Genomic DNA, 16,152 nt, shown 5'->3' with positions numbered 1-16,152 from the left:
AGAAAACTGTGAATCACAGAACACTAATACACAATTATTCTATTTTATTTTACCTTTTTTGTGGATATGGAACCAGTTTCGTTTTTCCTACTGTAGGTAGCGCTGTTTAGAAATTGACAGCATTTTGTTGATTGGTATTCGAAGGAGGGGATATCGATATACATCTATACAAAAAATGTAATAAAATATACCTATATTCGAATTTTTAAAATGAATAATAACATATCTTTTTCAGTTTTTCAGCAATTTTTTTTTCACCCTCAAATTATATACAATATGATCTGAAATATTGTAATAGAAAAATGTTTTACCAAATATATAAGACAATACCAATGAGAACAAATTTTGGCACTAAGACTATCTCAAATATAATATACCTAATGTAGTTTTATCATTCAACTATTAGAATATCTCAATAGTAGAATGCTTACTCTTGAGAAGTAGATAGTGTAAGAATTTTAGCAAAAATCCTTTCATGCACACTCCTCATTGTTTGATCTGTTGAATTTTTCAAAAACAATTTTTAGTCCTGAAGATCCCAAATAAGATGAAAACAGTGACAAATTAAATAATAAAGAACAGTCATTGAAAGATCTTTACTCAAATTTCTACACCCCTTACTCTTCAAGAATAAAATATCCTATTATAGTTTTCATTTGCAGCTTCCATACTGCTGACTGAAAAAGAATTTGAAAGTAGTTTATTTCTTAGAACAAAATTTACAGTATAAAATTCCAAAACTGAGCACTCAATAGTATCGTTGCCTCTCAAAGCTATGATTATGATTTCTATTATGTCTTGTACTATTTCTTGAATAAGGTTTTCGCTCATCTCTTCGATAATTTCTATTATTCCTTGAGTCAGTAAAATTATTAGGTCTTCTATCTACAGAAGATGAGTATGTAGGTTGCATCATTGAAACATTCATTGCTTGACCCATTTGCATGAGATTTTCAAAGAATGGTTCAGAATCTTGTACCATTGGTTCATGATACTGTGACTTATTCCTTCTGTGGGAATCATCAGATCTATCTCTGAAGTTTGTAAAGGTTTGCACATCATTTCCTTGATTTCTTGATCTTGGTTTGATATTCAAAGGTTTATTGAATAAGTTGGTTCCATTCAACAATTGCGATGTATAATTTACTGACACCTCATGTTTGAAAACTATGAAGGCGAAATTGGATTTTCGACCTTCTTTATCTTGGGGTATTTGAACACGCTGTAAGGGGGCAGCTTGTAGGAATAACTCATATAAGAGCTCCTCTGTGACTTTATCCGCTAAGTTTCCACACCAGACTGTTCTTTCTTCTTCCGTTGAATTCATAACTTCACCAAAAAATTTTATACGATTTCACAAAATTACTGCCACACACATTTAATTAATGAACACAGAACGACAAACGACACAGATTACAGAGTAGACAAACGACAAGCAACAAGAACAACCAAAGAGGAACCACAGAACAGACCCTTGACTTACTTTATGAACAGCACAGAACAACAGATAACAAAAATCCATTGAACTCTATGGGAAAATAGTTCAATGCAAAAATCAGAGAGCAACTCTTTGCTCTTTTACACTTCACACCACAGAACCCATAGACATAGAGACTCTATGTCTATGACAGAACCCTAGCACCCATTGGCGTAGCTATCATAAAATTAGAGGCTGACGTTTACTTCTCAAATGTGAGGTAATAAATACTACCTCCACCAATAACTCATAGTATCTTCATCACTTCTTACAACGTAGTCATCACGGAACACTAATATCATTAGATAAACAACGTTTTCGTACAAAAGTTCAAGGTATTTAACCACTGTCTATGATACGCCACTGCTAACGAACCGATTTCTGTCAGGGAGCTTGATCCATAGACAATAGAGAGTTGAAGTGCAGCCATGAACGTAAACGTTAACGTTATAATTGACATCTACGCATGCTCATTCGTCCGTTTTTAACGTTAACGTTAGCGTCAGCTTTACGGCCTACGTAAACTAGCGGTCTCCCACGTATACCTTAAACATCGACGTACGTTAACCGAACGTTAAACGAGTAGCACCGATGACTTGCGAATGGCCAAATTTTGATTGTTAAATGCAATTCTCGATAACCTCAAACTGTCATTGTTTACATTTCCTGTGTATTTTCTCATAATGAACGAAAATTATAGGAAATCAGCAGTGATTTGAAAGTTATCAAAAGGATTAAGTTGAATTACTTTGTTATCAGATTACATTCAGTACATAAAGAAATGGCTGAAACTACACTTCAATTCTCATTTCTCTAACACTTGAACATTTCATTGATAATAAAATACTTCCAAGCTGAAAATTATCTTTATTAGGCATTTAAATCATTAGAACATCAATATTCCAAATGTTATTCCAGCTGTCGAAGCTCAATATTAGATAAAAGAGAGTTCACGCGAAACGAAAGCAAAATCAAATTGATAGGTTATGCTTAACGTCTGACGTTTCATGATGGCAGCACTTCAACTCGAATTTCATCACAACACGTAAACGTTATATCTGACGTTATTTGTCACGTTAACGTTTACGTTCAGGCTAACGTTCTGTGCGCACTTCAACTCTCTTTTATCATACCTTGCCACCTTCTACGTCAATAAATCAATCGGCTCTGAACTGAATTGCACTTCTTTTCTGTCTATTATTCTTGGCATAATCTTCTTCGTCACTGTTATCTGTGATCTTTGCTATCGAATGAGCAAAATAATATCATGTCTAATCATGGGCGACAAGTCCGTCTCCTGTATAAAGTCATTTTAAAATTAAATAGAGGTTTACCACCTGCTTTAAGCGAATTGGGCAATACCTACGTCAAGGAAGAATTTAAGAAACACAAAAACTGTGACGCTGATCAAGCTAAAATTTTCATGACAGAATGGACGGTATGGCATCAATCATTATTGTGAAATTTACTAGTCTGGATTAAAACTATTTTTAGTGCTATGCCGTTGACTTGTCCAACCAGCTGGGAGTTAAAGGTATCAAGGAAGGCTTGAAAGGTCTAGGCAAATCGTTGACAGAAGATGAGTTGAATAAGTTCAATGATGATCAAATATTACAGTTGCATGAATTACTGTATGCTGCAAAATCGAAGGACGTTGAGTGAATAAAAAGTTAAATGATCCTGTTCCTTTAGGAGAGTTGTACATAACACAATACTTTTTCAAAACAACATAATGAATAGTAACATTTATCCTTCCATACTTGCTAGGTGTTTCAGAAAAGATTAGGTGAATAAATTTTCTCAAAAATAATCCTCACAAATGACTTTTTCAAGATCATCATTATTTAGCTTATCCTGCTGAACCAAAATCTTCCTCATACCAATTTTCGAGATATATATTTCTCTATGAAAGTTAAGAAACCGTTTGCGTTTCTGAGAATAATGGATCAGTTATTGTTCTCATTATCAACTTTTATCCAAAATCTGAAAATTTGTTTTGCAATAATGCCAAGATGAGTCGGAACCAGAAATCCAGATCAGTTCAGAAGTGGTACAGTCATTGTTTGGGGATGCATTTAGTTCTTCGGAAGCAGAGAATTGTTGGTGCTTGATACTACTGTGAATACGCAGATTTACATAGAGGAATTCGATGACCATATGATTTTTTTCATGCTGCTATTGGGTAAAATCTCTCGTTTTACTACCAGGCCATTGTCCAAGAATTGTCAATGAAGCTCTGGAAATTCATGCTATTCCGCATGCCTTCTCAGTCACCAGACTTCAATCCCATTGTACACGCTCGGGATCAGCTACACAGAGTTTTCGATATAACAACGATGAAATTAAATGATATTTAGAAATTGGAATATTATATATGTACTTTGAGATAAACTCATTACAACTCTCTATATATAAATGTGTATATACATTCATTCTTATTGATAAATAACAATTGTAAATATATATTTTAAATTTTTAAAATGCGTGTTGATAAAATGTTCCATTTGTTATAATTGCATATTCAAATTTCCAATCCCTCGTAGGAAACTCCATCAGTTTCTGCTGTCTCTAACCTAATTCTCAAATGATCCAAAGTGTTATTGAAATGTTTGGTTATTTGATCAGTTTCATCTGAAGTTTCCAAATTCGGCAATTCTTCCTTTATCTTTGAAATGACTTGGTTCACAATCAAAATGGTCACCTGGTCATTTCCTTTCTCAAAGAAATATATATAGTGATTCAGCAACTCCACAAATAGCTGAACCTGAAATTTAAAAGTTGAAAAAAAAAAATGAGGTGTAAATTAAATCTTTACCTGTACACTGACATCCATGCACTGTTTGGCAATCCTCAATCCTTTCTTCAAGCATTCAACGACTCTCTTACCATCATGGGTTTCTTGTCCATTATTCATTTGATTTTTGCCACTCCAAAACAAGTGAGAACACGTTGCCACGCCTCTGCACTGATCAGGTTTCTTCAAAAGTTTACTAGCTGCCAATGCACATTGAGTCCTCAACGGTTCCGAATTCTCCTCAGAGAAGCAACTAATTTGTTCGAGGGTGCCAACTATCAAAGTGATTGCAGCAAGTTGAGCTTTAGAGTCTGATATCTCGTCTTCGTACAGAGAAAACGCCTGAGACATAAATTCGTAAGCGACAGTTTCATGATTGTCAAACTTTATTTGATCGATTGCCAGGGCTCCCTGAAGGAACAATCTTAAAGGAAGTTCTGCCAACTCCGCCTTAACCAGGGCCATTATCGTCTGATGGCAATACTGGAAGATTTTCTGACATTTCTTGTCCCATTTATCATCATCAGAATTCTTGTAACGAAACGCTAGTTGGTAAGCTTGAAACACCAAGGGGGGAAGAGTATATTTTATTTTTTGTGCTCCTCCTGTAGCCAGGATCTGCAAGGAAACGTCAATGTAAAACATGAGTAACTGATCAAAAAGAGAAACATTTTCATCTAGGAAAATGATTATTTTTCTGAATATTATAATTTAGAAGATCCTTCATATTCCAAATCTAATAAACAACCTGTACTTACCTTTCTTGAAGTTGTCAAAATCAAATATTGATCGTCTGGAGAATCAGCCTTGAAGTGGTGGATAAACCTAGCCAAGAGACATTGTTCCTCGGCCAGTTCTTCAATATCGTAATTAGTTGAGGCGCTTGTGTCGTTTTTGTCAGATATCAAAGTATTCAAGAGAGTCAGAGCCTGTTCTACCTCTTCGGCAGATGGAACGAACGTCTCATGATCCAATGCATTATTCAAAATATAAATATTGAGGGATTTACGACCAGTGAAATCCAAGTGTTGAATCAGGGCTGCGTAATGTTTCAATTTTAAAATTACCAGAAGATTCTTGTAGTGGTCCAATGGTATTTTTAGCAATTTTTGCAATTCCCTAGCTACCTGACTGTGAGATTCTATATTTTCAACTCCTAATCTTTGGAATATCTGAAACGGAAGGCAACAACTCCAATTTGATAATTTTTTTTAAATTGATAAAATGAAAAATCCTACCTCTACGCTATTCAACATAACTTTATCGATATAATCCACCCTGTCAGGATAACATTTGAGGGCCAGATTGATGAGTGCCACCTGCAAGGACACCATGTCCTCAGGGGGCAGATACTGCCTGTTTGCGATGATGGACGCTACCTGATCTGAGAAAACTTCGAACAATTTAACTTCTTTCAAGATTGAAGCCGTACCTGCGGAAAGAACTGGATTAAAAATGGTATTTGGGTCGTAAAATGGCTTCTTGGGTAGACCTAGAAAACAACAAGGAAACAAGGAATTAGCATCAATCGCTAATGTTTAAATGGAGAAAAAAATATGAATGGAAAGGTTTGATTAGCGGATGACTCACATAGTCCCATCAAGTGAATACTGCAAACTAGTAATCAAATTATATGGTTGATGCTGGAATTTTGGCAATGAGATAAATTGGGGCTTTGTTAATTTTTGTTGGGTAAACCAAGAAAAGCTCTTATTGATCTGATGAGGTTGAATTCATATGATGCAAGTTACTCAGAATTCATTATTTTATCAATTATAATTCAATTGAAAGAAAATATCTTGCTCACCCTCTGTTCCAATAGCTTCTGCTCTTTGACTGAAAGAAGCTAAGCGTTCCATCAGACTTATAACAATATTCTTAACATTAACTCCGGCTTCTAACTCTGCGCAAGATTTCAAGAATGGAGTTAACGTCTGAATATGAAACTCATCTGGAAAAACTTGAATGATGCATTCCATGAGATATTCCTGTGCTATTGCATCGCGACAACTGACTACCTGAAAATTTCGAAATATCAAATTTATCCCTGAATGAATTCATGTCTTTCTACCTGTTCCAAAATTCCAGGTAGCACCAGTTTCTGATACTTCTCAAGGGTAACAAATTCCAACTGACTTAGCCTAACAAGATTTGTTCCAACTAATATCCTCAGTTCTTCTCTCTCTTTTTCACGATGCTGACGTTCTCTTGAATGACCCTGGTGTTGCATTCGTACCCACAGTTTATTCATTTCAGCAAAATTCATCAAAACAAAATCGATTGAATCTTTGATTGTACCCTCAAGTACATCTCCTTCCTCTTCCGCACAGTCAGGTAAGACATTTCTAGTGCATTGAAGTAGATAATTGCGAAGAAATAACCCACGTAAAGGATGTTGTACACCTATTTAAAAAATTGTAACTTTTAAAAAATCCAGTTGGGCTGACCATATTGTCAGGTATTTTTTCAACTTTAAATACATCTGTTTGGTAGACACAGTTTTTTTGACAAATGCAAAACATCAAATTTAGAATACAACCTAGTATAGCCAATCGAAAAGAAGAATGCCATGAAATCCATTTTGAAATATTCCTATCAAAGTTTTTCTTTTAGAATACCATTCACGTTTAGTCAAGAAGGAAAACTATAATAGTTGGCAAAGACACATAACATATGCTTAAATGTTCTGGCCGGTTCCGGCCAAAACGGCATTGAACAAATAATGCACTTTTTAGAAATATAATTCCTCTATCAAAAACTCACTTCTTTGACTTTCAAATTATATCCACAACATTTCATATCAACTCTTCTTCACATTGGGATTTTCAGAATATCTAACATATCTTTCCCACAAATATTTTCACATTTATTCAATATCCGATGTAGTATATAGGATAAAAACAAGAAAATGTATCATTCTGTACCTCTACACATTTCCACTAAATCTTTTAGAAGATCCCTTCGAAGAGAAGTGTTTGTTTTAATATAAACAAGACCAACTGTTATCAACAAGTATAATCTAGGAACAATATTTCCTGCATACTGCACTAATTCATAGAGATCTGTTACTTTTCTCCCTTTATGGAATTCCTCTAATAGGTACACCTCCAAATGTCTCAACTCATCAGTAACTGCCATATCTTAAATGTAACTTTGTTTTAATATTTAAGATTCATCAACTTGACCAAAACATACATAACTCATAATATGCTTTGGGAGATAACAAAGATGTTCTCAGCTCTGCTAACATAGCACTTGCGTTTTTCAGAGCATCCATTAATTTATTCTTATCGAGAGCTCTTTTCATATGAAAAGCTTGAGCTTTTACGACTCCCAGGGCCTCTTGAAGATGACGCTCCTGATCCTCAAGTGGTGATATTTGAGGGGGTGTAGGCTGAAAATTAAAGTTTCGAATAAAAATTGCTGAAATTATCGATAAAACCCAAACACACATCATCTCTATCTCTACATAGATATTCACATCCCTCATAAATTTTAGTATGAAATATTCCAGTATATATCGCCATCGCCACTTATCAACTACATAAAAATAAATAAAACCTTTCATTACCATGTTTTTCTACAAATGTTGATTTCTTATCACAATCGAAAAAATTGTAATACACCTATCAAAATTATATCCTTGAAATCATTTTAACAATTTGACATTTTATCTGTCTATTTGACATTTAATCTATGTCTATGCATTTTATTTAACAAATTACAGTGTTCTGCGTATCGAGGGTAGAGCTCTACCTATGGAGTTTACCCTCCATAGCTCTACCTTTGAATATTCAAAGTGCTCTACCCCACAAACATTGAAAAGTGAGACTTCAACTATTATTAGCAAAGATGCTCTTTGATTAATCAAAGATGATCTTTGATTATTAGGTCTATGAAAAGAGGAATTAATCTTTGGTCTATACTTGACATATAATTTCCATGATCTGTGCTCTTCTGTTTTGATGTACTGTGGTTTTTTCTGATATCAGTAAAAATTTATAATTATTTTTAGCTTATTCGAATAGAAATTATAACAATGAATACACTTTGTACATTGTACTCTCACAGAGTAATTAGTTTTCTACCAAAATTAGATATAATGTCATTAAATTCCCAGAAAATATCTACAACATGCACCTCACACTTGAAACAAAGTAAAAGTATTCAACTAGAGCGTTGAAGGTATTGGAACTGACATTTGTTATTTTAGTTATTACCGAGGAAAAAGGAAATTCTATAGTAATTAGTGGAAAAATCATTGATTCCGAAAGAAAGCCGTTTCATCTTAAATGCGAAAACGGTGTCTGCCCATTATGTGCAACTGGATTGAATGTCAAACATACAGATGTGTTAATATTGAGTCAGTTTGTAAGATCGGATGGTTGTATGTTGCCACGTAGAGTAACTGGTCTATGTACAAAGCAGCAGAGAAGAGTTTCATCTTTGGTTACCATGGCTCATAAAGCGGGTAATGATAAGTTTCCAAGATGATAATAATTTTAGGAATAAATAGTTTTTTTTTATTTAAGGTTTGATGCCAAATCTAAATCCGGACAAAAGCAAAAAAGACCCACAACAGCGTTTTGAATGGAAGAAATTCAATAAATATTTTGATGAAACAACAATAAAAACTTAAATGTATATATTTTGTAATAGATTATAGATAAATTATTGACAGTTATTCTGTTCTGAAAGATTGCACCCTTCATAGAGTTGTTCTATTTCATCTATGAAGGAATTTTCTGGCCCGGGAACATAATCAGTTTGTACAGCTTCTGATTTAATTATGCTGGCCTCTACTATTGCAGAAAAGGGACTTCCTTTGTAATTGGGGTGGTGGTACATTTCTCTGAAAATTATTGTGATTATGTACTCTTCAGTAAAATAATGACCTTTTATATACTCCACAGATCATTTGAGAAAAAAAATCATTAGTTTATAAATAACTGCAAATATTCAATTTCTATCAGAAAGAACTTTAAACTACTGTGATTTAAATTCGTAATTAACACTTTCTCCTTCAATATGAATACATATTTGAAAGGAAATCAAAGTAAATACTTCTCACCTGAAAACTCCTACAATTTGAATTGGTGTTAATTCTTCAAAGTTGGTGAAAATGCCGATATGTTCAAAATAATGATCATGCTCTAATTGGGGCATCATAATGTGAACGCCACAGTCCGGCACACAATACCTAAATGCAGATATATTTACAAGTAAAAAAAAAAATTACGTTTAATTAAACTCACTCAAGAATTGGTATGATTCTAGCTTTCCTTTTAAAAAATTTCCTCATGAAAATATTGAAGGCTACTAATTGGTCTGAAGGCAGGGGAAATTGTTTTTTTGCTACTATATGAACAAGATATAACATGTTGATATCTGTACTGAGAAGCTACAAAGAATATGTCAAAACGGTATTTCACACAAAATATTTTACAAACCTTTGAGGAGGATTTTTTAACAGTAGATCTTTCCCATGGTAGAAAAGAGTGTCTTGGTAATTTACATAATAGTTTATAATCAAAAAAAAGATTGAAGAGAACTGTCATGTAACCATATTTCGACTTATAAAAATCTTTCTCTGTAGATAAAACCTGAATATTATATATGCATATATAAATACAAGAATTTTCAATGTACCAGTACTTACTAGATAATGACTTGGTCTCATTATTGCAAATATCTCAACTCTACCATATGAAACTAATGATTTTTGAGTAGATATAGCATAAATCACATGTTGGAGAAATTTATTATCGAGAATGGGGCCTATCACTGATATGGCAGGATCTGAAATGGGTAAGTTTTTTTGGAAGGCATGAATAAAAAAATGAAAGAACTTACCATCAGTCCAGCCTTTTTTTGGAACATTTTTGAGGAGTTTTTGCACTCTATTACCATTATCCAGCCTGTCTGAGTAATCATACTGGGATATTTTGAAGAAAGTTTTGGAGTACAATTGTATCATTTTCGATTCTTGTGTAGCCAATTTCTAAAACAATCGAGTGTTACAACTCAAATATTTCCCATAGATTTTCATCTAACAATAATCAAGTTTGCTCTGAAATCAATTATCCATACCCAAAAACCTTGTGATTTCAATGATATAAGCAATCATATCTAAATGTTCTTTCTGTATGAAGATCATTATTATAACCTTTAATTGTTCCCTGAAGAATTTTGAGGGTTCAAATAACTTCAAGGGTCCCATTTTATATTCCAAAAGCTGTCTGGTTAGAAGTCCTAATCCTGGCAAGCATTCGGCAATAACTTTGTTTTTATTTTTCACTAGATATGGCAGAATCTGTTCAGCTATCTGTCTCGCAATGGAAGAATCAATTAAATACAAATAATCTAATGATTTCTTTCTCGTAACATATTCAGCAGGTATTAGTTGTTTCAAGCTAGACAGAATCCGGTCTGAATTAAGGTACTGCTGGGGAGTAATTTTTGAAATCTCATGAGTATTCGGAACATATTCCTTTGGATGATTACTATTCTGTTCGATTGCAGATGACGATGCGAGTCTCTTCGGGAACAGTCTCAAGGTGGAACTGATGAATTTTGAAAGATTTTTATCGAACATATTGTATTTATTTCAAAATGATATAGACAACATTTTAATTTAAGTGGAGATTTTCAAACAGAGGTTGTTGTGAAATTAAGTGGGGTTAAGTTATTTTGTCATTTTGTCTATGGCTTAGGTCATCGACAAAGATAACAGCACAGAACACAGTAGATAACAGAGTCATAGACTAATAGGGCATTTCGGAAGTTCTTTTAGAGTTCACTGGGGCACACAAACCTTGTATGAGATTTATGATGATGATTGATCTGATAATAGCCAGTTTTTTATCCTACTGTATTTTCATATCAAAACCAACCACCACCACTAACTCCACTTAAGGATAAATAATATTATCCGAACGAAGGATTTATAAAAACCACTCGGAATCATCCAAAATTTGTGCTCTGTACATGTTCAATGGTACTTTATCACATAATTTCCAGTGATTTCCAGGCCTCCAGGGTCGAACTCATCAAATAGATTCATTTTTCCGACTGGCATTAGGTAATCGCTGAAGACGAATCAGTCTCCACCACAACAATGAAACATTGAACACATTGAACTCTAAAAGAACTTCTTTTAGAGTTCACTGCTTAAACATCAGCTCAATTCTCGAAAAACGTTGACTTCGCTATTCATTTTTGATCTGGAAGAATAAGAAAAAGCCATTTTTGTCTACCTCAAAAATTAAGTATCAAAATCTTGTAAGCGATAATCCTGAATGAAAAAATTCGTGTTGTTCATTAGATACCTAAGTATAATGTGTGTTGTATTAAGTATACCGAATTCTTAAAACGTTCTTTAATTCAATGAAACCTTTACTGATCGGTTTATGTCCTATAGGCTTAGATGAAATTACAAAATGTACCTAATTCATTCTCCCCCCAAGAATACATCTCGAATATTGATGGACGAAATGCTTATAAGTATGCAAACAGTGTCTAGAAAAGAGATAAATGCGAAGAAAGCACAACCAGAGGATGTCGGCATCAAAGAAACCTTCGTAGTTACACTCACGCTCCATTTCATTCACTAATGATCTAGACTTGATGTCGCGCTTGCTTTTGGAACAACTCAGCCTATATACCTACCTACAAAATAATATGACAACAATGAATGAGTCGCGGTAGATGTGTATAGGTAGGTATCTTTGGGCTTTGAGTATAGCATTTTATATTCTTTGATACAGGGTATCCAGAAATTAATGAAACAAAATTTGGTCACAGATTCTCGATACACAGCCCCCTTTTTTCTGATTCATAGCCCCCTAAATTTCGCCCCTATACGGTCTTTCTCAGAATCCGGTCATACGAAAATTACTGTCGAGTTTGGTACACAAGAGTTTCATGATGCAAAATCTCGAAGCTTACTAAGGATCTATACACTTCTCAATGGGCAACAATGTCTTTGGAACTGAAGCCACTAAACAGCCTAAAAATTATTATTATCCGTTCGAAAGCCCATTTAATTGGAAAACTTTTTTTTCTCTTGCAATTTATTCATGAAACTCAAGATTTTCAAGAAAAATCTCAAAGGAGACGAGAAAGTTTTCCAATTGAATGAATGAGCTTTAATTTTAGCTATTTTACAATTTTCTAGGAATTTAAATACCTCAGTTAAGTGTCATACTAAGTATCATTTTCAAATTATGTGTAGTGAGTGAAAAAATGATCGAAATATTTGTTAAGAAACCATACCTAACGATTGAGTGGAAGCGACGCCGAAAGCAGAAACGAACGAAAAAAAAAAGAAAAAAATTATAGGGTATAAACGAATAGATTTGAAGCTCCTCCTCGGCCATATCACGGTTGCCAAAAAGCGTGACCGCCTCACGGTTGGCCGCAAATGGACGCTTCGGTGCAAACGCACGTGCCAGCCTTACAACAGACAGACATTTATTACGATTTACAACTTCAAAGGACTCATTTCTGTCTCGACTTTATGATGGACCATCATCGGCTTTCTGCCTTTTCATGCCATAGAAAGATCGTCAACATTTTTAATACCTAGATATTCTTAATCTATTTGTGCATTTAGTCCTATACTGTAACTACCTACTTAGGTGAATTTTTTTCGAGTGGAAAATCATTTTTTGTTTTTTTTTTTATTTTCAAGTAAAACTTGAACTGGTTACTTGCAAACTTTTGCTGATAGGCAAGTACCTACCTAATCATGTCTATACGTGCATATACCTACCATGTATCAAAAATAAAGCTAAACGGGTCTACTTACTTATTTCTCTATTATCATTTTTCTACTTGATGCCTACATATCAATTTTCTTGAAAATTGACGTATAAATAGTATACCTACATTAAAAAAAACGAGTTAAATAAGAACAATAATAATAATAGACATAAAAGAGAACCGTCGCATTCACCAATCTGCTCATTTGTTGTATCCATATTTCAGTTCTTCTTTTGATATGTATGATGTATCATTGAGGATACTGAAGGAGCAGCAAAGAGTAGGTACCTATAGGTGGATAATTCAAAGCCAACAATACGATGTTATAACATTTCCAAAGACCTTGCATGCAACTTTTATAATAATTTCAATGGATTTATCAGTAAGTATCTAAGTATTACCAAAAAAAAATCTCTAAACCATAAAAGTTCATCCGTTTTTGTACATATATTTATAGGTACTTACCTATAGATTTTCTTTAATGAATGAAGGTTCATTTAAATAGGTAGGTAGATATTTCAAATTTTAGGCAGTTTAGAATGCATCGAGGGATAAATTTAGAAATATAACGAGGATATATCGAAAATCGCTATCGAGTGGAAATCGTTAAAGTTGCGAGGTCGGAAATTTGAATTGCTCCAACGCCGCCTCCGTTCTCGGATACACTCATTTGGTCTTCCAATGTACCTTATCGAGCTCTCACATATTTACGATTATAGAACGTTTGTTCGTGAACCTTCTTAATAAGTTGCTCCTTTTATTATTTGCTTCTTCGCCAATGGGACGAAAATAATCTCGACGATCTATTTTCGTCACGAGATCGAAAATATAAGAATATTTGATCATCTATCGAATGCTATAGCTTTCATCAATTTTTTCTTATAGATTGAACTAATAGCAAACTGATGTTGGTAGGTATACCTTATCCCATGTACCTACTGTTTTTTTATAGAGGATTTTGGTTTTCTCGTATTTTATGTGCATTTTCCACATCATCTGATTCGATATAAGATTAAACCAAACCAGATAACCAATTCTAAATATCTTACCTAAGTATAACAAATAAAAATGACAGTGAAGACCAGAATGTTTTGAATCTCAAATCTTCTTCCTGGTCATTATGATTTGGCGATGTATGTGAATCAAACGATTATTTTGATCTGATGATAATATGAAAGCACCGAAATAATCATATATAAGTACAGAAAACACAGTTAGGTATAGTATATTTTTTTAGGAGACCTACATCTAGGTATATAAGTAGACAGAAACTGAAAATATTATTGATGCTGGAAACAAATACAGAATTTGCCTGCAAAGGATCTAGTGGGCGTTTGAGAGATCCTGCACATGTACCTACCTATGAGGAAAGTAAAATATGATTTATAACCTCTTCGGCCTCTCTTGATGTTCCTTTCTCTATGAGGGAAGTAAAAGTTGGTATTTTAAATCTGGATATAGGTTTACTTTGTTCCGATCTATTCATGACTCATGAATCTGTATATACCCACCTTTACGTCTTTTTTAGTAGTAATCTCAATTGTAATTTTTGGTATTATTTGATCATTAGGAAGAAAACGGAAAATGAGTAATGAAATAATATATTTCAAAATAAAGTACCTACAACATTATGTCAGTCAATTGTATAACCATGATAATATAAGTACATATATCTACCTATTCTTACAAACTAAGTATAAGGTGAAAGCAAATATTTGGACAGAATCAAATCATGGGGTAAAGTGAACTCATGAAAGAATGCTTACATTCATTGAATCCGAATTTAGATTATTATATGAATATCCTGTGGAATTCTAATTTGAAAATATTTTTCGCATCTATACGTTATTTTCATAGAAAAAGAATAAATACATTTGTGGAAATAAAAAAGCACCATATTATATTTACAATAAAGCTTTGCATAAGCTTAAGAAGCTATTCAATAAATACATAATACATCATTGAAGAAGGAGACAAATAATCGAAATGAAGGAAATTGAATTTTTGATTTACAAGACTAGAATATTTTGGCCAATACTGATATTCCGAATATAAATACCATCAAAACATTTTTTCTCATTTTGTACATCCTAATGAAGAGATGGTTCTTACGATATGAATACAAGTTCGTTGGCTAATTAATGTCTCCAGAAAAATCTTAATATTTTATTCAAGATATAGGGAGATATCGAACATTCTCATTTAAAAAAAAAACATTATGAATTTCGAAAACGGGGAAGTTTCCTATGCCTAGATCAACAAAATCGAATTGAACACGATTATCAGATTACATTTTTTATGAGCTTTTCGTTGCAAGGAGTAGAAAATTTGTTCACAAGTTCGTATGACATCGCAGTTTTCTGGTAGATTCTATATAGTAAGCAGTGGCATAGAATAGACAATGGGTAAAGTTGAAAAGAGATAATTTAAAATAACTTTTGTGACGGTTTTGGATTTAACGAGAACTTTTTCTTGAAAAGTATGTAATCATATCGAATGAAACCTGCTAGAGGTTAGGATAAGATGTTTACAGGACCGTTCCTAGAGTATAGACAGCTCGAGTCAGTTGCCGCCCTTATGACAATGAATTTTAAAAACTGTTTGGTGGAATATTTCCCAAATACTGATCCTACAAAAAAATCTAATTACATATTCGAGATCTACGACCTCGAATTAGTCAGTGAAATGACCCGTATCGATATAACTAAATGAATAATTTTTTGTTCGGGCTAATTTAGATGGTAAAGCGCGGGTAAACAAGCAGGTACCAGACGAAGTTATTCTTAATCAAAACAATTTTTTATTTTTCGAACTACATCGACCTGCGTCATTTTTTTTGACTAATTCAAGGTCGTAGATTACGGAGAGGTAATTAGAATTTTCCTAGGATCAGTACTTTGAGAAAAAAACAGCTTTTAGAGGGAAATTCCGAAAAAATTGGTCAACTTTGAAGAGCTATAGCAGCCAGAAAAAAGTCACTGGACATATGCTGATTTTTTTGGTGATAGATTGATCCTTACCTAATAGAAAAATCCAATTTTCATTCACCTACTTTGAACAGTTTAGATTTTATGATTTTTTCCGCGAAGGTCCAAAATTTCGAATTTTCCATCGACCA

General features: G+C 33.5%; 5 protein-coding genes across 8 annotated transcripts; 2 read left to right on the top strand and 3 right to left on the bottom strand.

Annotated features, from left to right (window-relative positions):
* Positions 1-256: 256 nt before the first annotated feature.
* Positions 257-1,412, bottom strand: LOC123306826 (RNA-binding protein 7). Its single transcript, XM_044888985.1, has one exon. It carries the CDS (start codon positions 1,325-1,327, stop codon positions 749-751), a length of 579 nt encoding a protein of 192 aa, XP_044744920.1. The 5' UTR covers positions 1,328-1,412; the 3' UTR covers positions 257-748.
* A 1,192-nt stretch (positions 1,413-2,604) lies between these two features.
* Positions 2,605-3,287, top strand: LOC123306599 (succinate dehydrogenase assembly factor 3, mitochondrial). The gene is made up of 2 exons (XM_044888669.1): positions 2,605-2,915; positions 2,972-3,287. The coding sequence occupies exons 1-2, from the start codon at positions 2,745-2,747 to the stop codon at positions 3,137-3,139; spliced, it is 339 nt and encodes a 112-aa protein (XP_044744604.1). The 5' UTR covers positions 2,605-2,744; the 3' UTR covers positions 3,140-3,287.
* Positions 3,288-3,829: 542 nt separating this feature from the next.
* On the bottom strand, positions 3,830-7,983 carry LOC123306595 (vacuolar protein sorting-associated protein 35). Of its 3 annotated transcripts, none has more exons than XM_044888664.1 (9): positions 7,843-7,983; positions 7,467-7,665; positions 7,196-7,411; positions 6,343-6,674; positions 6,079-6,289; positions 5,510-5,763; positions 5,030-5,443; positions 4,293-4,889; positions 3,830-4,241 (listed from the first exon to the last, which is right to left on the bottom strand). In XM_044888664.1, exons 1-9 carry the CDS (start codon positions 7,843-7,845, stop codon positions 3,999-4,001), a joined length of 2,469 nt encoding a protein of 822 aa, XP_044744599.1. In that variant the 5' UTR covers positions 7,846-7,983; the 3' UTR covers positions 3,830-3,998. The 3 variants fall into 3 exon arrangements, with proteins under 3 accessions (XP_044744599.1, XP_044744597.1, XP_044744598.1); XM_044888662.1 differs by having other exon boundaries at positions 7,724-7,860; XM_044888663.1 differs by having other exon boundaries at positions 5,510-5,703; positions 7,724-7,860.
* Positions 7,984-8,212: 229 nt separating this feature from the next.
* LOC123306598 (28S ribosomal protein S18a, mitochondrial) lies at positions 8,213-8,955 on the top strand. The gene is made up of 3 exons (XM_044888667.1): positions 8,213-8,428; positions 8,485-8,742; positions 8,804-8,955. Exons 1-3 carry the CDS (start codon positions 8,311-8,313, stop codon positions 8,908-8,910), a joined length of 483 nt encoding a protein of 160 aa, XP_044744602.1. The 5' UTR covers positions 8,213-8,310; the 3' UTR covers positions 8,911-8,955.
* LOC123306597 (dimethyladenosine transferase 2, mitochondrial) lies at positions 8,902-10,983 on the bottom strand. 2 transcript variants are annotated; one of them, XM_044888665.1, is made up of 7 exons: positions 10,438-10,983; positions 10,125-10,272; positions 9,931-10,070; positions 9,722-9,874; positions 9,527-9,672; positions 9,343-9,471; positions 8,902-9,123 (listed from the first exon to the last, which is right to left on the bottom strand). In XM_044888665.1, exons 1-7 carry the CDS (start codon positions 10,864-10,866, stop codon positions 8,943-8,945), a joined length of 1,326 nt encoding a protein of 441 aa, XP_044744600.1. In that variant the 5' UTR covers positions 10,867-10,983; the 3' UTR covers positions 8,902-8,942. The 2 variants fall into 2 exon arrangements, with proteins under 2 accessions (XP_044744600.1, XP_044744601.1); XM_044888666.1 differs by having other exon boundaries at positions 10,362-10,503.
* Between the last annotated feature and the right edge of the window lie 5,169 nt (positions 10,984-16,152).

Source organism: Coccinella septempunctata, chromosome 2 (assembly GCF_907165205.1).
Source record: "Coccinella septempunctata chromosome 2, icCocSept1.1, whole genome shotgun sequence".
Taxonomy (NCBI): Eukaryota; Metazoa; Arthropoda; class Insecta; order Coleoptera; family Coccinellidae; genus Coccinella; species Coccinella septempunctata.
The sequence above is the reverse complement of the archived record's forward strand: the minus strand, read 5'-3'. Positions and strand labels throughout refer to the sequence as shown.